A 23,752-nucleotide genomic window follows, 5' to 3' on the forward strand; every position below is an offset into this window, starting at 1 on the left:
GGTTATCTGAATCCACTTCCATATATCCCAGTTTAAAGCAGAAAATGTGGGATTTTATTTAGCTGTGTGGAAGTCACTTTTGTTTTACTTCTGTGGAGCTGCACATGATGCCCTCTTTAACTGGTGGGGACGAGAGACAGGGCCTTCTTGGTGGTGGCCCCCTGTCTGTAGAATGAACTCCCCAGTGAAATCAGGGCGACACCTTCTCTCCTCTTCTTCAGGAAGAAACTCAGGTCTTGGCTTTGGGACCAATCATTCGGGAAGCTGGCTGAGCAACAACTTTAATGACTCGTGTGAATTGTCAATTAAGAGACCTTGGACTGGAACTTTGGACTATGATTTGGATTTGCAGACTCAGAGTTGGCTGTGTTAATATTTTAAGGGACAATATTTTTAATGTACTTTTATTGCTTTTTAAATGTATTTTTATTGCTGTTTATGTAAATTGTTGTGCTCTAACTGTTTCTTTGTTACCATCTAATGACTGCCAATTGAAAGCCGCCCCAAGTCCCCTTTCGGGAGATGAGAAGGACGGGATACAAATGCTCTAAATAAATAAATAAATAAATAATCCAAGAAAAGTTAGCTGGATCCATCCTTGTAGGTGGCCTAAACTGTTTTATTCGTTATGGCCTTTTTGTTTTAAAATTGTCCTTATAATATAGATAGATAGATAGATAGATAGATAGATAGATAGATAGAGACATAGATACACACACACCTCATAAGCTGGGAGCACTGAGGGACAGGAAAGTGGTTAATGACTATTTTAATAACTAATGAAATAATTTCTCATTTTGCTCTGTGGATTTACTATCAGCTTCCTAAACAGCAACTGAAAGGCTGCTGACAATCTAGAGGTTTTGAGCAAACACAGTGAAGCCACTTTTTTTTCCTCATAAAACCCTTTAATACCCCATCTTACTCTGATCATTTAAAATGACTGGTTGACACACGCTTGACCCTGCTTCCTCAGCACATTTCCATCAGTTGCCAGAGCACACAGTTGTTGTTGTTGCTCCTCTCAGATCAAGCTTCCATTTTCGTTTCAATAATTGGCCACCTGGGACCGCCATGTAGTGATATGAGCAAGTGCTTTTGACAGGAGTGAAATCACATGGTGCATCACAATGTGGTTCTGCCACATCATGGGAGCAGGGAGAAACAGAATGGTAGACCTGTGAATTTAAAATACAAACTTTACAAACATTTTTGGAACCTGCATTGCTGTTTATGTTAGTCAGTAAATTAATTTTGCTAAAGGATTGCCTCCTATCTCCTACTTCCCAAGTGTTTTTAAATACTCAGGAACAAATTTAATAATTGAATGATACATGATTTTCACAATTATTGCAATACAAACAAGATAGGTTCTGTAGGTTTGTTCTTAAGTTGGATTTGTATGTAAGTATAACTCCAGCCAAAATGTTGGTTTTTAAAAGTTCTGGATAACATTAGGGAAGGGTTAACACTCATTTGGTGTTTGTTTTGCTGTCTGTGCCCCAGTTCAGAAGATTTCACCTCACTGTCTGTCTCTGTGACAACTGGATTTTGGAAATTTTGGGTTGTTGTAACTAGGAGTCGTCTGTCAGATATTTATAACCTCTACTGGCATAACTCTGTTAACAAACCCCTGACAAAGAAGTTCCTTTTTACAGAAGCACACCTCCCTCATCTCTCTGTCTAGCTGGAATTTCTTTGCAGCATTGCAATTGGGAGGATGGTGGAAGAGAGCTGAACAAAGACAGGCTTTCAATGTTAGGTTACCACATTGTGCAAGGAGCAATGCAATAAAGTCTGATATGGGAAAGAACAGGATTATCTTCTAGGTGATTCTACTGTAGCTTTTTGTAGAGCAGGGAAGATAAACTGCTGAAAAACAATCCCAGAGAAAGTAATCTGTTCCTGTTGTCTTTCCCTTTTAGGACACAAGGTGACCCTGTTCGCATTCGACACTCCCATTCGCCTCGAAGCTATCGGCAATATCGACGGTCGCAGTGCTCTGATGGAGAAAGATCTGTTTTGTCAGAAGTGAAGTATGTTGAGTATTTAAGTGAATGGGTGGTGTGTGACTTATAATTCCACCTGACTCTCATGTTGTGTACAATTTCCATTAACTGGTATTTTAATGTATATGTTTCTAGATACCAAACTCCTGTCATGTTCGATAACTGGCTGGGGTTATTGGGAGCTGGACTCCATAAGCCTTCAACTCCCAGAATTCCTGACAATTGAACAAGCTCATTAGGGCTTCTGGGAGTTGGAGGCCCAAACAGCTGGAGGGCCGCAGTTTGAGGATGCCTGCCATAATCTTTTGCGGATGGGGAGGAGGTCTACGATATGCAATTTTGCTTGTTACCGAACTTTTCATTTCACTCAGCAAAGACTTGAGAGATCATTACTAACAGGATACTTGACCTCCTTATATTTTCAGAAGTAGGATTCTGTAATAGCCATGCTATTCTATTAATAGGAAGGATGCAGTGCTATATATGAAAACCCTTGTCCTCATCCTCCTCATTAGGAATTTGTGGGATATCTTGGGAGAAATGAGGTCATTACCTCACTTACATCATTATTATCGGAAGGAATTCTGACTCAGAAAACAGAACAGTTAGATACTGCAGAGGCATCTACCAGCACATAGGAACATTTCAAAGTTAAGGCACATGATTCCATTACTAGGGTGAGATTCAGTTATTAAATTGTGCCCAGCCTGTGTCTATCCACTGGTAAATGGACATCGCTTTCGGAATAGATTTCCTCTTCCCTGTGGAGCCAATTTGCAGTGTGCTGGGAAGAGAATAGGAAGTGAATGTATATAATATTGGATGTTGTTTCTAAGAAAAAAAATAGAATTTGTCTATATGTTTCAGTTGTGATGTATTTAGCAATTATTAATTAAGAACATAGGAGCCCCCAGTGGTGCAATGGGTTAAACCCTTGTGCTGGCAGGACTGCTGACCGAAAGGTTGGGGGTTCAAATCCGGGGAGCGGGGTGAAATCTTGTCTGTCAGCTCCAACTTCTCATGTGGGGAGATGAGGAAGCCTTCCACAGGATGGTGAAATATCCGGGCATCCCCTGGGCAACATCCTTGAAGATAGCCAGTTTTCTCACACAAGAAGCGACTTGCAGTTTCTCAAGTTGCTTCTGACATGAAAAAAAATTAAAAGCACTATCACAGATAAAAGCTTTAGCACTTCAATGCACATTTTTTGTTTCAGCTCAAAAACAGACCTTGTACCTCCGTTACCTGTAACCCGTTCCTCAGATGCTCAGTGCCTGACAACCACAGTAGTTCAGCAGGTTGGTAATTGAGTGTTTTGTGTTTGTATGGTTCTTATGTCTTTAAAATGCTTTTCAAAATGAAATCCTTTTTACTGACGTTCTTTAGTTTTTCCTTGTAGTTATTGATAACAAATTACTGACATAAAGGATCAAAACTTAAGTTTCATTGGCAAAACTAGATGTGACACTAATCATCACATTAGGTACTTCAAATATAATAGGTTTTAAAAATCATTAATGTGCAATGCAGTTTTAGACTTTGTGAACATATTACGAGGACAGGATTAATGCTTTCCCCACCACAAATGATCTGACTTGAAATCTCTGGTTATACTATGCCTTTAACCTTTGAAGCACCATAGGGATCTCCTTGAAATGCCCAGTCGTCTAGCATTTCAAATGAGGCATTTAGCATCCTGTCTAGATCAACCCTCCAAGGGATTTACTGATGAATAAACATACATAGGATCAAACTATTATTCAATGAATTAATTACACCGTTTGTATTACTTTTTGTGGTTATTGTGGAAGGATGCAATGACCTTCCTTGTCCAAACTCATTTTCCTCCTGAGCCTACCATTTACTAACATGAGGAGGGTGGGGGTGGCCCGGGTGGGGCAGCCAAAACCTGTTTAGATATGTATATTTAATTATTTAATTCACTAATTCATTCTTTTACATTCCACCTTTATCCTAATAATAAACCTCAAGATAGCTAATACCATATTTAAAACAATATAAATTAAAAGCAGCACAGAGGTGTTAATAAAATTACAAATACATTATATATATAATATTAAGCATGAAAAAATATTAAACCGCAATAAAAGCCTGCATACAAACTGTTAAAACAGCACTGCATAGTATTAAAAGCTCAGCCCTTGTCTGTGTATAAAAGCCTGAGAGCACAATGTTTTTCACTTGCTGACAGAAAGAGAGCAAGGATGGGGCCATCATGGGCTCCAGGAAAGGAGTTCCAAAATCTGGAAAACAAGCACCAAAAAGGTCCCCTCTCTCCCTTGTTCCCAGCAAACAAACCTGAGAAAGTGGTGGGACAGAGAGAAGCACCTTTCCAAATAATCCTAGCATTAGAATGGGCCCGGTGGTTCAGTGGGTTAAACCACTAAGCTGCTGAACTTGCTTGCTGAAAGGTCGCAGGTTCGAATCCGGGAAGTGGCGTGAGCTTCCGCTGTTAGCCCCAGCTTTTGCCAACCTAGCAGTTTGAAAACATGCAAATATGAGTAGATCAATAGGTACCACTCCGGTGGGAAGATAACGGCGCTTCATGCAGTCATGCTGACCACATGACCTTGGAGGTTTCTACAGACAACCCTTCAGCTTAGAAATGGGAGATGAACAACAACCCCCAGATTCAGACACGACTGGACTTAATGTCAGGGAAAAACCTTTACCTTTACCTATAAAAGAGATATATAGTCCGACAATAGCGTGGCCCTAAGGTGTATAGGGTTTACAGGTCAAAAACAGCAATCTGAATGACAAAAACAGGGTTTCTTCTAGGTGATGTAGCTTTTTGTACAGCAGACAAGGTAAACAGCTGAAAAACGATTCCATAAAGAGATATATGGGCTTTTAAATAATGTGGACCCAAGATGTACAAGTTTTTACAGGTCAAAAACAGCAATCTGAATGCAATGGCAGCCAGTGGAGCTGTGGCAACAATAAAATTGTCTGCTCCCTGTAGCCAACCCTGATTAACACACTGGCTGCTGCTTTCTGAGCCAACTGACATTTCTGAGCACTTTTCAAAGGCAACTTCACATAGGAGACTATCACAGTAATCCAAACAGGATGTAACCAAGCCATGTACCACTGTGGCCAGAGCTGATTTATCCAGGAATAGGTACAGTTGGCATACTGACTTTAGTTATTCAGAAGCCTTACTTAAATCTGGGTTTCTGGTCTCAGAGCAAAATCCAGCAATACCCCCAACTTCTAGGTGATTCAACTGTAGCTTTTTGTACTGCTGACAAGGCAAGCCTGCATTTTCAGGGGGAGTGTAACCACTTCTAACACAGGATGAATCCCTGTTCCCAACTCTGCCCTTTTGACAAATCAGGAGCACCTTTGTCTTGATTGAATTATGCTCCATTTTGTTTGGGTGGCTGTGAGTTTTCTGGGCTGTATGGCCATGTTCCAGAAACATTGTCTCCTGATGTTTCACCCACATCTATGGCAGGCATCTTCAGAGGTTGTGCAGTTTGTTGGAAACTAGGCAAGTGGGGGTTATATATCTGTGGAATGTCCAGGGTGGGAGAAAGAACTCTTGTGTGCCTGAGGCAAGTGTGAATGTTTCAATTAATCACCTTGATTAGCATTGACTAGCCTTGCAGCTTCAAAGCTTGGCTGCTTCCCATCTGGAGGAATCCTGTTTGTCTTTATCCTGTCCATTACAGCTGCCAGGCAACTGCTTAACACAGAAACAGCTTCCTTGGAGTTAGGTAGAAAGAAATAATAAAACTGGGAGAGTTAGCATAGTGTACTTGCTTGATAGTTGGATTGCAACTCAGGAGTTCCGTCTTGGAAATGCACTTGATCACACTGTCAACCTCAGAATAAGGCAAAGGCAGAAGCCTTCCTCTGAACAAATCATATCAAAACAAACCCTGTGATAGGATTTGTTGTTGTATGCCTTCAAGCTGTTTCCAACTTATGGTGACCTATGATAGATTTGCCTTAGGGTCACCATAAATTGGAAACAGCTTGATGTTATGGCACATAACAACAAAATAACCCTCAGCATAATTAATTATTTCACCTAACCCCCAAAACTTCAGTGGTTCCATGTACATGTTAAATAGTGAGGGCATAAGACTGTATCCGGAAGAACCTCACAGGCCAGTGGCCAGGGAGTTGTGCAGGAACCCAACAAACCTCTTGGAGAGCACCTCTTTTGATTAGCATGTTTTATTTGGTGGCAATTCCTTTACAAGACTCAGACTAGAATGCATAGAATAATATTTATTCATTTTCAGTTTTAAGATATGTAATTATGCAATTTGTTCTCTTCAGAGGTGCAGTGGATCTAAAGACAGCCTAATAGAAGAAAAAGCACAAACATCGACCAGCAACCTGGATGGAAAGCACAGTAGCAAGACAATAAAAATTGTACAAGTATCGCGGCTCAAGATAGAGAGTTGATCCCACAACAGAGAACTGTGGATGCTGTTTCTTGAATGTACAAATAGCAAAAAACTTAAAACTCTACTTTCTGGAAAGATGGGGACTGAATACAGGCCCTAAGGGAAATCCATCATATGCCCTCTGAAATAATCTTCAAGACATTTGGGATCCTTTGGCTTGATATTTCTGGAGGCAATTGTAAGACGAGCTTTTGAACAAAAACGCTTTATTGAACTGCAACAGCTACCAACTATTCAAGTTCCAGATGACAAATGGACAGTGCCCCTTATGATGGAATTATTTGACAGCAGAAGTGGCAGTATCAATAAAGTGAAGGGGGTCTGTGCATTTGCCAAATGTGCAATAAGTGTTCTCCAGTACAAGAGTACAATGCCTACACTTGCCAGTTACATACTGTCTTTGTGCTTAAGTGTGAAATTTTTTATAAGAACTTTACTGGATCTCTTGTATTTGCTACATTCATCACAGACTGTATTGTTACTGGAAAAGACTGTTACAGATTTTGTTTTTTAAAATTTTCAGTGAAGCATTGTACAAGTGATGATTTTCTCTATAATTAGTATAACTGCCAAAGCTCTTAGGATGTGTGCCGCAGCAGTAGATCCCTAAGCATCAAAGTATGATAGACATAAGTGAGTGTTTGAAAGTTGAAGCAGTATGTATAACATCCTGAAAACTTGCCTAAGTAGTGATTCTTGCGTTGGCATCGTTAGTCCTTCTAAAGTTGTCTCAGAAGCCACCCACCCCACCCCCATTTTATCATGTTAGAAGTGACTAGAGATACTGCAAGTCGCTTCTGGTGTGAGTGGTCATCTGCAGACGTTGCCCAGGGCAGATGCCCAGAAGCCACCTGAAATTACTAGTATTTCAGATGGGAGGCATTTGCACTGTTGAATTAATGCCGTTTGACACTTTAACTGCAATAACTAAGTGCTAAGGAATCATCAGATTTGCAGTTTGTGAGGCACCAGAACTCCTTGGCAGAGAAGGCTACAAGAGACTGTAAATCTCTTAACTCCTATGATTCTATAGTATTGAGCCATGGTCACAATACTTTGAATTTATCCTACCACCCATACCTTGAATGCAGTGAACACAGGTTAGTTTAGATCTGGATCGTCATAAAACAAAACCACTAGGGTATCTACAAGGACAAATGTGAGTACGAGGCACAGAGGAGGCAATTTCAAGATGGCTCTCATCATGAATCCAACCGTACTGTAATTCAGAGGTGGTCAAGGTGTGACCCAAGAGCTGTTTTAGTGGTCCCCAACAATTCTTTTTCATTTAGTTTGCTTCAAACCGAGCACTACAGGTGCAGGTTTTTCTACATTTTTTGTGGGAAGTGGTAAGACCAATTTAGTCTAAGGAGAAGCCCATTTTGGAGCAGGAAGTGACCTCCGCTCTCTGGTGTTGAAGAACATATACTCCTGATTAAAGAATGGTGAAAATGCCTCCTCTAGGGCATTGGAAGGGCAAAATCTTGATTCCTTCAGCAGAGGTGGGTGCCGTGTGACTTTCTCCAAGGACTCATAGGAAACTAGTGTGCTTAATGTGGCTTTGCCTTCTAATAGATTTTTGTTGTGAAGGAAAAAGCACTTAGGAATTGCATTCAGAAATTCTTTATTTCAAAAAAGTATAAAATCACTCAATGGTTTTTCTTTTTGTTATTCCTGAGCCTCAGGCATCACAATGGAATTGTCTGATAATAGCTGGAGACATGTTGCCCCAGGCCCTTTTGTCACAAGCTCTTCATTTGCACTTAAGTGCTTTTTAAAATTTCACTTGACTGCACAGACATCTGCAAACATGTTGCCTTAACAGATTAGTGTGAAAACAAGCTGTCATGCTGCCTAAACATTTATGGCTGTGAAGCAAGCAAACACAAACTATGTAGGTCATTTTTCAGCCTTCACTGGGATGGGAGATAGGAAGTATTCTTCTAGCCTTACCTGCCAGCTCATCCATAGTCAAAGCATTTATTTTACTTATTTGCTCGAACACAGGCCAACAGAACCATAACTCTACCCATCAAAAGAAACAAATGTAGTCTGTCTATAGTAAACACAAGTGTTGCAGCCAAAGAATATCAGCACAGTGCTTCCCATACTTTCCCGCAATGTGCAAGGAACACTGACAGTCTAGCACTACTGCTCTGCCATCGTGGGAAAGGTGAGGGTTTGTAAAGAGCCAAATGTATTTCAACACCCCAAGTTTTCATAAGTCTGAAGTGCACCCCAATGCCTTTGTTCTGAGAAGCTTTTTCTTCAAAGAAAGATCACTAAATACTATGAAATTTGAAGCTCGTGATTTGTTTTATTAAATTATAATGAAAACCAGACATTTCTATCACTTGATCATTGATGTTCCATATCAAATAGTTCAGTTCCTCTGCTCTGCTTTCAGATAACAGCCACTCAAAAAATATATTTTATTTGAAACCACCCCCATAGCCACCAGTATGAAAAAGTTTCTTTTAAGAATTCCTTATTTTCAAATTATTTCTCTCTTTGCACTTTGGCTTGCTGTTTCAAAAGAGGTAATTTTGGTACTCTTCAGCTCCCAACACAGGCTTCATAAATAACAACCATTATATTGTAGAACATTCCTTTCTGTTGCCACTTTTTTGGGGGGGAAACGTAGTCCTCTGGCTTTTGCTTTATTGAATTTGGGAACTGCAGACAGCAAGGGAAAAGAAACAAAGTCAGATAAACTTTCATCTGTCAGATGCTGGGCCAGCAATCTATCCTCCCACCAAGTTAGGGTGCCATTCCCATTTACTCACCTTCTCCAGTCAGGTCCAAGTCCCTCTTTCACTGTGCTGGATCTTGAGCAAGCACTTGGCAAACTGTAAACCAATGGAAAGATTAGAAACTAACAACATCAGGAAGGACACACAATTACCATTGAATGCCAGTAATTGGCCTTTAGTTACCATCTGTCTCCTAGAACAGTCCATGGTGATGGCTACTGTGGTCATAAAACATTTGAAGGGTCATGTACTCCCATCAGTGCTATAAAGGGAAGATGACTGAACAGTGAAAGATTCACTCAGCGACCGCTTGGCATTAATCTCCCATCATTCCAAGAGACACATGCCCAAGAATCATATTGATACAGATAACTCTGCCATTGCTTTTCATTAATATGGAATTTCTACAGTCAAGATGGGGCACAACTCGCAAAATACAGGGACAACAATTCAATGATGTACAGGTGGATGTCTCACAAAACAAAAGTGAACTAATAACTATTCCACCCGCAATGCCCTGTGTGGCACCGTCAATGTATTTCTCCTGCTGTATGCTTAGGGTATAATGTTCAGGCTCCCAAATGTGCATCAGTTGCACACAAGTCTTGTACAGGAGGAGAGGGTAAAGGCTTAGAAACCTGTATTTAACACTCATCGCCCAATGCAGTTGGAACTCATGAGAAAAAACAAAACTTATAGGGAAATATTACAACAAAATCAAGGCTTTCCTGATACTTTGCTGCATTATTGGGCCAACTTAGTCTGCAGGATTGGATTTGTTTATGAAAATGCAGTGATGCACGGAACAGAACACACTTCTAAATTACAAAATCTGAGCTCAGGAATTTGGTTTGTATACAGCAGCTAAGCAACTCAATCCTTCAAATGAGAGATCTGCTTGGACATTATGCTCAAGCTTGTGTTTTAATTTGTGGTAAAGGCAGAGAAATTATTTTGTTGCTGCCAACGTTTGAAAGTTGGCAATCTAACTGCCAATACAGTATCAAATAGCCACCACAGAATTTGAATCTACCTCTGCTCAACCTTAGAGCAAGCCCTTCAAACTCTTTGAATTGGTCAAATAAACAAACAACATCTTGTAGGTTATGGTATCAGCTAGAATGTATCCAGACAAAGGAAAGGGCACAGGGTGGGTGTATTAAACTGACTTCCCATTGTAGTGATTTGGATACAGCTAATGGCAAAAAAAGCTCTTACTGAAAGAAGCCAGTTTTCTTAAAATGCATAGTATGCAATCTAATGCGTAAGACTCATAGGAAAGCAAATACTGAAAGCCTTCACTTCACTTGTTCATAAAGTGTCCAGACAAAATACCAAGTCTTGGGGCAGGGAATTGGATTAGCACATATTTCCTTCCAATTGTATGTTCCAGCTGAAATGCAGAGAAGGTGCATGACCCACTCTAAAACACATGCCAACTAGAGTTAATATATGCCTTGTCTGACACCACATTCACTGTAGAAAATAATGAATGGGCAACACAAAGGCAAAAGTACTCATTATAATGTGAAATAATCAATACCGATATTAATGTCTTGAAATATGTCAGGAGAGAAACTGTTGACAGGCTACATACCTATATATATTGGAGTATAAGCCTCTCATCCAAACCTGAGGGTGGACTTGCCTATACCTGGAAAAAGGAATATTGAGATAATGAATTAGTCATCTTAATATGAGGTATTACAGTTATAGACTATATTAGAATGTGCTGCAGCTGGAGGACTACACAATTTAATCTTGGAAGCAGAAATCTTCACAATGTGTTTTTAGTAGACTTTACGAATTGTTAGAAAGATCGGCAATAGATATTACAAAAAAGTGTGTAGTCACTACTAGGAATGTCCCCCCACACAGCAAATCCAGCAGGAATAACTCCTAGCATAGGAAGAAGCTGCAAGGGGAAACTTGCTTTATGCCTTTTCTGACACCACATTCATTAGTAACCAAGATGAATGGGTAGAACTGAAGGCAAGACAAACAAAATGCAGACAGTTCCCAAGTTATGAACAAGGTAAGTTCTGGAGGTTTGTTCTTAAGTTGAATTTGTTTGCAAGCTGGAACAGGTACATTTTAAGTGTAAATCCAGCCACAGATACATCTAAGCTTTGGAAAGCACAGGGAAGAGTGAACATCCCCTTGGAGTTTGTTTTGCGGTCTGCTTCTGTACAGAGGATTTCACCTCAACTTTGTCCCTGTGATAATTGGATTTTCAAAAATTTGGTTTGTTGTGGAAACAAGGCTTGGTGAGAGAGCTCCAATGGAGACCCCTTTTCCCCACAATAACTCTTCTCAGGAGTGGGTTTCTCTTCCAAGGGGCAGATTTCTCTCACTTCCTATTGTCTCACTCCTGATCGTAACTATGAGACGTTTGTAAGTTGGATGTCTATAATGGGGGATCATCTGTACATAGAAGTTAAGTGAAAAGGAATGTATTCACATCACATTGTGTATAAGAGAGAAAAAAAGAGCAAATTTGTATGGTGCATGGCATATTTTATTTTTGGGAGCTGCCTTGAGTCTGTCCTAGGAAAAAGACAGACTTTAGAGTGGGGCAGACACATGACATTTGGCAAAGAAGGGTGCTTATATAAAATACTGCTACATAGTATGTTATTTCACCCTACACAACCTTATCATTAGATTACAATCAACACCCCACATTTGCTGGGATTAGGGGAACAGGATCCAAGTGAAAATGAAAAACCACAGGTAGATATTTCGGGTTTTTTTTTTTTACCTGAGAGACACCTCTCTGGTGATTTCTAGGTCTTCCAGCACAACTGGAGAAAGTTGACCAAACTCACACTGAAGGAACGAGATTATTTTAGGGTGGGGGGGGGATGTAATCTCTGAGCACATGGCCACCCCTGCTTCCTCACTAGAGAACAAAGAGCCATTATTGAGGCAAACTTGTGCTTTCTCCATCTCCTCATCAATCGCTGCAAAGAGAATCCAGGGGCACCTCTGGGCCACATGGCTTGCATGACTACCATGTGAGGTTCAGACAGAACACATGAATGAAGTAGGCTGTTGTTCCTAGTTGCCAGTTCGACTGCTTAACTTTAACTGGAGTGGGCTAAGGGTCTTCCTAGTAATTGGGTTTGTGTAAATAGACTGGATCTTTGGGCACCATAGTATTTCACTGGGCCTCTGCAGCCACAAAACCAGAAGGCCTGGAGGTTGCTTCAGTGGCACTCTGTCATGGAGTGTGGTGGAGGCTCCTTCTTTGGAGGCTTTTAAAGGGAGGCTGGATGGTCATCTTTTTGAGGGGGGGGGGGTGCTTTGAATGTGATTTTCCTGCTTCTTGGCAGGGGGTTGGACTGGATGGCCCATGAGGTCTCTTCCAACTCTGATTCAATGTGATTTTGGGCTGCATCAAAAGGAGTATAATGTCTAGATTGACGGAAGTCATGATACCTTTGTATTCTGCTTTGGTAAGACCTCACCTGGGATACTGTGTCCAGTTCTGGGGCACAGTTCAGAAAAGATATTGACAAGCTGTGAGGTGTCCAGAGGGCAACTAAAATGATCAAAGCTCTGGAGACCATGAATCCCAATGAGTAGTGTCTTAAAGAGCTGGGTATGTTTAGCCTGCAGAAGAGGTTAAGAGATATGATAGCCATGTATAAATATGTGAAAGGATGTCGTAAGGAACAGGGAGGCGGCTTGTTTTCTGCTGCCCTTGAAAATAGGACTTGGAGCAATGCGTTCGAATGACAGGAAAGGAGATGCTATCTGAACATTAGGAATAACTTCCTGACTGTTAAGAGATGTTCAGCAGTGGAACTCAATGCCTCGGAGTGTGATGGAAAATTTTAAACAGAGGCTGGATGGCTATCTGTCAGGGTTACTTTGCACTTTTCCTACACGGCAGGGCATTGGACTGGATGGCCCATGTGGTCTTTTCCAACTCTGATTCTAGGAAACCTCAGTTGGAAGTTTTTCTATGGCCCCTTCTAGACTGCCACATGATCCAGATTGTCAAAACATATACTCCACATTATCTGCTTTGAACCGGATTGTGAACCTACATATAATCTCATTCCATGCAGATAAAATGTATTTTAGGTGGCACTGTATAAAGGGGCCTATTACTGACCTGACTCAAAACTATGAAATCTTGGGAACTGTAGTTTTGCAAAGCCCCGGGATCCCACAGCGTCGAGCCTTGGCGATTAAAGTGGTGGCATTAATCCTACAGTAAGCAAGGCACGGGCAAACTTCGGCCCTCCGGGTGTTTTGGAGTCCAACTCCCACAGCGGGGACCCTGGAACCAAGACTGCGGATACTGAGGGCCGAAGTTTGCCCATGCCTGGTGTAAACATAGCCATTCTGCATAGCCCGCCATAAGCAGGCAACACAACACAACTCTCCTTTACCCATCATCATCCGGGCTCCATTCCTGGCCGATTCCCTCGATCTTCCCAACTTCGACCTTGGAAGTAGGCCTCTGAGAATGTGAACGGAAGGCGCGTGGCTTCCATCGCAGCCTAAAACCCAACCGCCTTCCTGCGCGCCAGGAAGCAAAAGACCGTCCCTTCCGCCCGCCTGCTCCTTATATAGCCTCCGTTTCGGGCTAAACCATTGCGAGCGGAGGGGAGGGACGGTCAGGATGCACCATTCACCCCCACGAGGAGGCGGAGGGAAATAATAATCCCAACCAGTGAAAATGAACCAAATGACCAAATACGAGCAAAACTTCCCTCGCTGGGCTTTTTAATCAATCACAAAATAATTTGGAATGTACCAAATATGCTTTCCGCTCCCCCCCCTTCCGCTCTCATTTCTCCCTCTTCCTTTCAACGGTCACTGAGCCATAGAGCTATAAATGTAGAGTACCATAAATGGAGTGAATGAAGGAAACATATTAAGTTGTTCCCCCATTTAAGGAGAAATTGATATACACAGCTGTATGTGTCTGATCCCGTCTGCACTAGCATATAAAGGAGTTTCAATATGACTTTGAAATTATGTGTAGAGACAACTACAACTCCTATGATTCTATAGCATTGCATAGAATCATAGTTAAAGTGGTATCAAAGTGCAATAATTCCACAATGTAGATGCACTCTGAGTCTAGAGTTGTGGGATATTCTGTGGCCTCCTCTTCTCTCCTACTACTGAGAGAATTGACTAATTTGAATTCAAAGTGCTAATATGAATTGGGGGGGGGGGGGGAGGAGGATCTACACCAGGTATAGGCAAACTTGGGCCCTCCAGGTGTTTTGGACTTCAGCTCCCACCATTCCTAACTGCCTCAGGCCCCTTCCTTTTCCCTTCTCAGGTGGCACTTCTGGGCAACTAAGGCCATGAGTTGGGTGAAGCACGGCTTGGCAAACCCAGTGGCAGTTCTGCCTTCCACCTGGGAGCAATCAGGCTGGGACCAGGCCTCAAAAGTGGGCTGCAAACAAAGGCCCCTGCCCAGGTTGGTACAGGCCTTGTCCTTCTGAGTCTGGTGCTTCATTTACTTACGGTTGGGCCACTGCTCCCCTGTGACGGGATGGGAGACCCCCATGTTGGGATCAGGGGGTGTCCAGGTGATGTAGATGTCCCCTTTGCAGGGAGGAGACAGTGGGCCTGGTCTACTTGTAATGGCAATGGCTCACCGGCACTCCAGCACTTTGTGTGCTGGTACAACTGTACCAGGAGCTCCAATTTTGTTTGCTTTGCATTAAATGTTTGTTTGCAATCCCAGGCTTGGGATTTTGCAGCAGGGTGGCTTCCTGCTATAGTTTGCAATCATAGGGCAAGCCCCCTGTCAGTTATAGTTAGGTTCCCTGGTCCCGCCCCTTTTTGTGTTTTGGAGGGAATAGGAACCCTTTTGAGTTAGTTCTCACAGAGAAGCCTTTTGCACAGGACATAAAATGAAGTAGCTCCTGTAGAAAGCTTCGTCTTCTACGGCTTGGCCGGGGAGATATTCAGCCTACAGCCTACAGCTTGGCCGGGGAGAAAAGGCCCCACAGCTTGGCTGAGGGACTTCAGCCGGCCATCACAGCAACCTGAACTCCTTCTTTTTCCCTGGAGGTCTACAAAGCTCTGTTGGGGCAAGGGTCGCTTGCGGAAGCCAGACGCAGTTGGTACCGGGTGCAGGGGCTCCACGTCAACAGAGGCAAGTACAGACTGCCCAGATTAGAAGTTAGGATTTCCCCATTAGTTAATTACAGTTAAGAAGATAGTGCCTGTTCCCAGTGAACAAGATTGCAAGAGCCAATAGACAGTTAAGAAAGCTTGAAAGTACCTGTTTGTTTTCATCAATAAAGAACTTTGTTGGATTTACTTTAAGCATTCTAAAGACTCTGTTTGGGGGAATCTAAGGGCCTTTAATCTGAGGCAGCCCCAGCGTCCTGCTGGGCACACAAAATTTATGTCCTGTCTACAGTCATGTGCACAGGCCCAGCATGGGACAGCGCACTTTGCACAATGCCAGGGATCCCCTTGGGCTCAAGAGGGCGATGTAAAGGAAAGTGTGCCACAAGTTCATTAAGGTCGCTCATATATATATATATATATATATATATATATATATATATATATAATTTTTATTTGATACATCCCAACAATTAACGAACTTTTGCCATACAGGACTTATTTCAGTTTACATTATTCCAAAATAAATATTTCTTATATGACATCTTACTTACTTACTTACTTACTTAGGCAATCCCTCATTGGCCGAGTAGGATAGTCTTCCAGGATCAGTATTCTTGTGAGTCTGTAGGTGACTGTGGAGCCCTATTCTTGATCTGCATCTTCTTCCGCAGTGAGGGCATTGGTTTCCAGGTGGAAGGCAGTCTCAGTCGGGGTTGGCTTGACCCGCCTTCCTCTTGGCACATTTCTCTCTTTCACCCTCCATTTGTGCCTCTTCAAATTCTGCAGCACTGCTAGTCACAGCTGACCTCCAGCTGGAGCGCTCAAGGACCAGGGCTTCCCAGTTCTCAGTTTCTATGCCAGAGTTTTTAAGGTTGGCTTTGAGCCACCCATCACCCCCGCCCCCCTGGAACAGCAATTCTAAATAATGTCATTGCATCAGTTTAACCATGTGGAAAGCCTGGTTCAAAACGCTCTATCTGTCAACTCAGTCTATTTTGTCAATTAGCACAGACCATTTCCTGAACCAGTCTTGTTTTTCCTTTGATTGATGAAATCATTAATTATATATTCTGATAGATAAGCCCACCAAGTTTCTAAATCCCATTTTGTATTGTCTCCCCATCCTTGCGCTATTGTGGCTTGTATTGCGGCTGTCATATATTTTATGATTTCTATCCAATTATTGTTACCTTCCTTTGCCTTTATTGTGAATCTGGCTTTATCCCACATTAAATTATTTCCCTATTATTTATTCCATTCCATTTATTATTTTACTATAATAGTTCTGAAATTTCCTACAACTAAAGGTTTGGGTTGAAACATCTTCTGGGCCACTCTGGGTCCTGGGATGGTCTGGCCTTCTTGTGGCCTCAATATTGGTTGAGAGGACAGGTGGTGGTGGTGGGGGGGGGGGACTGCTGTCAAGATTGAGATGGAGTTCTGAGGTATTGGGAGAAGTGGCTTCCCAAACCCCTTTCTCATGGTGGCTATGGTGGACAGTGGTTCCTCAGAGAAGCCTCCAGGTGGTCTCCTGTCTGGGAGGGCTGTCTTTGTGGGGAGGGTTTGGAGCTTCTTCTCCAGGGGATGGAATATCTAGATGGACTCCAATTTCCATGTGCTGGGCCAGATTGCTCTTGTTGTCTGTCTTTTCAGTGTCAGCAAAGGTGGGTTTGGCCTCCCTCTTCTGCCATTGCCCATCTCTTTTGGACAAACATCCTTCTGATGTTTCTCCTCCACTGGACAAGTGCTTTCTATTCTAAGGTAGATTCCCACCCGGTTTCTTGTCCCTCCTCCCTTTGCCTTACTTATTCTGCTTCTTGTCATAAGAGTCCAAGGAGAGGTTTTCAGAAGAGGAGGTTCAGGCTGAAAGAGACGATGAGAGGACCAGTTCAGCTCTGTTACCCTTCCCATCCCTAGGACTAAAGGTCAGTCTGAGGGGAGAAGCGGATTCTAAAGCACAGATGGAAACATGCCTTTTTTTGAAGGTTTTAATAGCTCCCATTCCTCCTTTGGACCATTCTGGATGGAAAATTCTCTAGGACATATAATTTTGCGTATCTGTACACTGCAGGTGGTCACTGTCCTTTTCAGTCATTTAACTACAAAGGCCGACCTTCTACATAACATTCTTTTTAACGAATTACACACGAAGAAATGGAGATCTCTTCAGTTGTCCATTGGGATCTTTAGAACAGAGTTTTCTCCGCCTTACACCAGATATCAGGGCTGCAACAAGAGATTATGACAAAGGTCTGGTGGTTGCATCTCTCTTACTACTGGTCGGAAATGTCATCTTCCTGTGCTCTAGTTGCCAAATGAACATACACCTGTAATGTTAGGTTGCAAAGCCAACCTCCCCCCCCCCCCCCAGATCAGCCCATATCTCCCACCCTAATCTTTGTCTTCTAAAAAAGAGGGGTACTTACCTTTGGAATGCCTCACCTTCATTGCATTGGCATCAACATTTTTTATCCATTCCATATAAACCATCAATTTATCTTTATTTTATTTTATTTTATTCTCCTGCATATTGTTCTGAGTCAAACATGCTATAATGTCAGATGGAATGCAAAAAGAAAGCAATGTAATACAAAGCAAACCAACCAATACACGTAATCAAAATGTACAAGAATACAAAACAACATCCAATTAAAATGCCAAGATCTTTGGGAGAGAAAAAATCAATTGGGAAAAAAAGAGTTTTCTTAATCTGTCTTCATCCATTCTTCAAACCTGAATCCACAGTTAGTTTTTTTATTTGGGCCAACTCTGAGAATAAATGACTCAGTGGCCCGCCTGGACATCTAAATATCCCTCTCTCCTACCTGCCATGCTGATCCTAAAGCTCTATTCAAGGTATCTGAGCATTGGCTGAAGACCTCCAGTCCTAACCACCTCACTATTTTAGAGAGTGTTCAGTAAGGAGTGGGCAGTTGAAGGATGATGGCAAAGATGCAAAGTTGTTTATTTCTGTTCCTATAGTAACCCTGGAAGTTGGGAGGGGCCAGGAGAACTATCCAAAGTTCTTTGAATTGGAGGTTCCATGACAGTTGTTGAAAGAAGAGTGGGCCCAGGGAATTTCCAAAGGACAAGGGAAAGTGGGAACCCCATTAGCTTTCTTGGTGGATAATCCCACTTCATGAGCTCCTTATCTGGGATATCTTTTTTATCTATGGACCTCTCATCTTCCCCTTGGACTTATACAGAGGAAGGAGAAGTTTCCACCATTTTAAGATGTATTTGGGATTCCTCCTACTAGAAGGACAGATTTAAAAATATGGAGGGAGAACATGATGGAGATCTCATTGCTCATTTTCTCCACCCTGATCTCATTATCTTCTCTATTCACCACCTTTTGTTCTTCAAACATGGCATTTGAGTCTCTAAGAAAAGGAGATCCTCTTTTAAGGCTTTCTGCTCCCTGTGGTCTTCAGAATGACGAGGCATTAATGCACTTCTAGTCAAAACGAAGGTTAAACAGAATAATCTCTTTAACTGTCATGGAATCCTGCAATGTGTAAGTTGGTGAGTCACCAAAACCGTTTGGCAGAGAAGTCGAAAGGCCTTGTGAAACTACAACTCTCACAATTCCATAACAGTGAGCTGTGGAAATTCAAGTGGTGTCAAAGGATTTACTGCTTCAAATAAAAAAAATGATATTCATAAGTACGTCTGGGCCATACTTCAAAGAAGCACTTTCTTTGGAACAATTAACTAAGTTTATTAAAGTAGTTTAGCAAATATCACGTTTGATCTTTCCCTGGATGATAGCAATGGAAATGCTATCCAATAGGCATTCCCGTGGGTGGTCTCGAAATGAGCCTCAGTGCTCCTTTTCTTGCCGGTAAACCTTTTGCATAAAACTTTTTTGGCCATTTCTTTTAATAATTTATTCTTCAGTGATTGCACAGTTTCAATACATCACCACTTTGTTGTGGCTATACCCCCCCACCCCCGCTCCCTTCAGACCTAGATTTCAGACTTCCATAATTGCAAAGTTTATCTTTTCAAGAAAAAGAAGAACGTGGACCAGGCAGTGACTATATTCACCAGTGTGATCGCTCAGAATGCAGAAGATTACAATAGAAATGGACAAAAGTGCAGACTTATGTTTTAATCTCGTCTTTGGAGTAGCGAAGCAAACCCACAGTCTTAGGCAGTAGTTAAAATCACTTAACAATATGAGAAGTATAAATCAAGAGATGTCTGACATTGTAAAACGTGAAATGGAACATATAAACATTGCAATTCTTGGAGTAAGTGAGCTAAGTGGGTAGGAGTGGAACATTTTGAGTTAGATAATTAGTGTTCTACTTGGGAACATGAAAATCCAAGAAGAAATCGGGTGACAATAATAATGAGGAAAGATGTAGCAAAAGCAGCCAAGAGATATCATGCAAATTCTGACCAAATAATATCAATAAGACTTCAGGGAAAACCGATCAATATAACTGTAATCCAAGTTTATGCTCCAACTACAGAGGCAGAAGAAGAAGAAGAAAAAAATAGAAAGATTTTATAACAAAACGCAGGAGGAAACATATTATATTCTAAAACAGTATATGTTGACAATTATAAGCAAATGCTGCAAGTGGAGTTCATGACATGCGAGTGTGGAGAAGAGCAAACAACATACCACTTACTACAATGCAGTCTGAGCCCTGCCATATGCACAATGGAGGACCTTCTCACAGCGACACCAAAGGCACTCCAAGTGCCCAGCTTCTGGTCAAAGGAAATTTAGCACAATGGCAAGTTTTTAACTTTCTTTGTGGTTTTTCTATACATTATAGCTGTATTCTCAGTTTGCTTCTGACATGATAAATAAATACAGTGTTCCCTCACTTATCGCGGGCTTTATGTTCCAGGACCACCCATGATAAGTAAAAACCGTGATGTAGGGATGCTATACTCCTCGCTCCCCCCTCTCTTACTCTCTCAATCCCTTCACCTTCTCTTTCCTCTCCTCTTTCCCCCTCTCTTCCTCCCTCCCTTCCCCTCCCCTTGCACACCACACTTCCCACTGACTCCTCCTCGTGTGCCTGGCTTCCCCTCCCCTCCTCCTCCTCTTCCCCCTCCTCCTTCCCCACTCGCGCATGCCTTCTTTGCCTTCCTCTCCTCCTCCTCTTCCTCCTCCTTCCTCTCTCTTTCCTGCTCCCTCAATCCCTCCCTTCTCCTCCTCTCTGCCTGGAAGTGAAGGATAGGAAATCAATGACACTTACACCTCTGCGAGAAGAGAGAGAGAGCGAAGGAGCCAGCCGGGGGACCAGCAGAGGAGGTGGTCAGTTGGGGGTGCTGCTCTTCCTCCTCCTCCCCTTCTTTGTGACTCCACCAGTTTGTTCCTTGAAAATACATTCTTCGGGAAATCAAAGAGATAACTGTATACATGATTGTTACCTGACGTCCAATATAGAAACAAATCAGACAACTGGACACAAAAGATGGAGAAGTTCCATTCTTTCTGCAAAAACAAGACCAGCAGCAAATAGTGATGAAAGCTAGTAGAGAGTTGGCGGGATCTCATTTGAAATATGGTGCAGGAGGAAAGTCCTGTGGATACCATGACTACCAAAAAGACAAGTGAATGGGCTCTAGTGCAAATCAAGCCTGATATCTCCCTAGAAGCCAGAAAGATTAAACTGAGGCTGTCATACTTTGGCCATATCTAGAGCAGAGATGATCTAGTAGAAAAGACCATACCTGGCAAGGTTGAAGGCAGTAGGAAAAGGGGAATGACAACATTCAATGGTGAGACCCTAATGAAAAGCCATAGCTCTGAATTTGCATAGAGGTTTTCCATTCATAATACTACTGTATATCTAAGCTGACTGGATGATAGCTAATAACAAACATATTTTGATCCAAGTCTGAATATCCCTGTTCTAGACAAAAATAATCCTGCTGTAATCCCTAATCGAGAACAAACATTTAAATTTGAATAAAAAGGGAATATAGGAAGACACTTACCTCCATGGAGAGATTAGTGTTGCATTCTTTAATGTAATTATCTTTGCTAAAAAGCAACAATGTGTTTCATTCTTCCATAGATGATAAAACATACCATTTATTTTCTGAAACCACCATAGCATATAATTAACATTTCTTTCTCAAAACATCTCACAAATTGCTTCCTAATACAGGCAGATCTAGGAGATCCCATTCTTTGACTCTGGTTCAAAAGCATCTCAAACCTAGTAGCTTTGATCTCTTAATTGTAGACAGGTGGCTTCCTCCTTCAAACTGATACACTAAAGCGGTGTCCAATTAAAAGCACAGTACTCACCACTAATTACTGGAAGCTAAACTAATTAACAGTCTAACATTTAAAAATAGTCATTCAAATACATACCTGGGCGTAGATTCCAAAATTAAATGTAACCCCTGAAATCTAAACTCATATTCAAACCCCAGTGAGATAAAGCCTTCAATCCAAATATTTTTTTCTATTTATTTCGTAATAGTGATGTATCAAGATCATCCCAGTTGTATGAGTGAAATATTGGCTTGTCTACTATAACAACATAAAATCCTAGATTTTAGTGATTATTGTTGACATTGAGGATCATGATGGGAACCCCTATGACTTTCATGTTAAACAGATGGTCTGATATTCACATTGTTATATTTTAATGCTTTCCCTTCATGTAAACGCTCACTCTCAGGTTCAGAGGAAGGCCAAAGCAACCTTGTGAGAGGTTCGACAACAACAGCAAATTAAAGCAGAAAAGTACCTGATAATATAAACACTCCTTTATTGGAACAGTTAGAGAAATGCCTTAAAGATTATGTGATCTTTAGAAATCTAGAAGGAACGGATCTGCCAGGTTAAGGAACTTTACAGAGCAACTTCTACATGTAAAGTGCCCAGCCATCTCCATACTCTTCTTCCTTCCCTATATGATAGGAAGCAATAGACTCCATCAATGTTTTTAGTTCTTTTGAACTGAATCTAAGGAGTTTTACTACACCCGGAAATATCCACGACCCCTTACTAATTTATGCAAATATTGCTTTTGGTGATGCTCTGCTTTATTCGTTCAGTCGCTTTCGACTCTTCATGACCTCATGGACCAGCCCACGCTGCATCTCCCTGTCAACTGTGGCCACCCCCAGCTCCTTCAAGGTCAAGCCAGTCACTTCAAGGATGACATCTATCCATTTACCCTTGGTCAGCCCCTCTTCCTTTTTCCTTCAATTTCCCCCAGTGTCATTATCTTCTCCAAAAAATTTAATTTTTGCCTCTAATATCCTTCCCTCCAGTGAGCAGTTGGGCGTTGTTTCCTGAAGTATGGATTAGTTGGATCTTCTTGCAGTCCAAGGCACTCTCAGAATTTTCCTCCAACACCACAGTTCAAAAGCGTCTATCTTCCTTCGCTCAGCCTTCCTTATGGTCCAGTTCTCATATCCATAGGTTACTACAGGGAACACCATTGCTTTTACTATGGGGATCTTCTTTGCCAGTGTGATGTCTCTACTCTTCACTATTATATTGAGATTGGTTATTGCTCTCCTCCCAAGAAGTAAACATCTTCTGATTTCCTGGCTGCAGTCTGCATCTGAAATAATCTTGGTGCCTAGAAATACAAAGTTTGTCACTGGCTCCATGTTTTTTTCTACCATTTGCCAGTTATCAGTCAGTCTAGTTGCCATAATCTTGGTTTTTTAAAATTTCAACTGCAACCCAGCTTTTGCACTTTCTTCTTTCACCTTGGTTATAAGGCTCCTCAGCTCCTCCTCGTTTTCAGGCATCAAAGTGGTATCATCTGCATATCTAAGGTTGTTAATGTTTCTTCCTGCAATTTTAACTCCAGCCTTGGATTCATCAAGCCCCGTATGTCACATGATGCATTCTGCATACAAGTTGAATAGGTTGGGTGATAGTATACAGCCCTGCCGTACTCCTTTCCCAATCTTTAACCAGTCTGTTGTTCCATGGTCTGTTCCTACTGTTGCTACTTGGTCATTATACACATTCTTCAGGAGACAGACAAGATGACTTGGATTCTTTTGATATCTATATAAAAGTCATAATATGCATGGTGTATGTATCTACATTGGTCAGTTGGTTGTTTTGTTGGTTTGTACCAAAAAGAAATCTACATGGCTTGATGGATCTTGACCACAACAGACATAACCATTATCCAACTTAAAATAATTGAGGCGTTTGAGCTACAAATCTTTTAGGCCCAGAGCAGACGGAAAGAAAAGGAACAAAGCAGTATGGCTGTGTCTTGGTGAAGTGGCCCTCTGTCATGTGACTGGGAAACAAAGGGAGTGAAGCAGATTGGCAGTTTCTAGGTGACAGGTGTATGAAGGGAAGGGTGGAAGGGAGGGAGCTAGGAAAAGAAGAAAAGACATGGCGAGAGAGGAAAGGAGATAAGGTATGGAGGGAAAAGAGGGAGCGAGAAGAGAAGGAAAGGAAAGGAAGAAA

The 23,752-nt window shown here is 41.8% G+C and overlaps 1 protein-coding gene, 1 long non-coding RNA gene and 2 other non-coding genes across 6 annotated transcripts in view; 1 reads left to right on the top strand and 3 right to left on the bottom strand.

Annotated features, from left to right (window-relative positions):
* Window positions 1–8,796, top strand: part of EPB41L4A (erythrocyte membrane protein band 4.1 like 4A) — a 103,375-nt gene extending 94,579 nt beyond the window's left edge. For all 3 annotated transcript variants that reach the window (XM_060761894.2, XM_060761895.2, XM_060761896.2), the window contains 3 exons: window positions 1,926–2,036; window positions 3,226–3,307; window positions 6,324–8,796. In XM_060761894.2, coding sequence (XP_060617877.2) covers window positions 1,926–2,036; window positions 3,226–3,307; window positions 6,324–6,452 — 322 coding nt within the window. In that variant the 3' untranslated portion in view covers window positions 6,453–8,796. The remainder of the gene's footprint in view (window positions 1–1,925; window positions 2,037–3,225; window positions 3,308–6,323) is intronic.
* On the bottom strand, window positions 8,752–13,768 carry LOC132767201 (uncharacterized). The gene is made up of 4 exons (XR_009630618.2): window positions 13,611–13,768; window positions 10,805–10,861; window positions 9,241–9,303; window positions 8,752–9,130 (listed from the first exon to the last, which is right to left on the bottom strand). It is a non-coding gene; the product is annotated as an uncharacterized lncRNA (long non-coding RNA).
* On the bottom strand, window positions 10,590–10,717 carry LOC132769560 (small nucleolar RNA SNORA13). The gene has a single exon (XR_009630885.2). It is a non-coding gene; the product is annotated as a small nucleolar RNA SNORA13 (small nucleolar RNA).
* LOC132769561 (small nucleolar RNA SNORA13) lies at window positions 11,068–11,202 on the bottom strand. The gene has a single exon (XR_009630886.2). It is a non-coding gene; the product is annotated as a small nucleolar RNA SNORA13 (small nucleolar RNA).
* Window positions 13,769–23,752: the final 9,984 nt, after the last annotated feature.

The sequence above is a fragment of the Anolis sagrei genome, chromosome 2 (assembly GCF_037176765.1).
Source record: "Anolis sagrei isolate rAnoSag1 chromosome 2, rAnoSag1.mat, whole genome shotgun sequence".
Lineage (NCBI taxonomy): Eukaryota > Metazoa > Chordata > Lepidosauria > Squamata > Dactyloidae > Anolis > Anolis sagrei.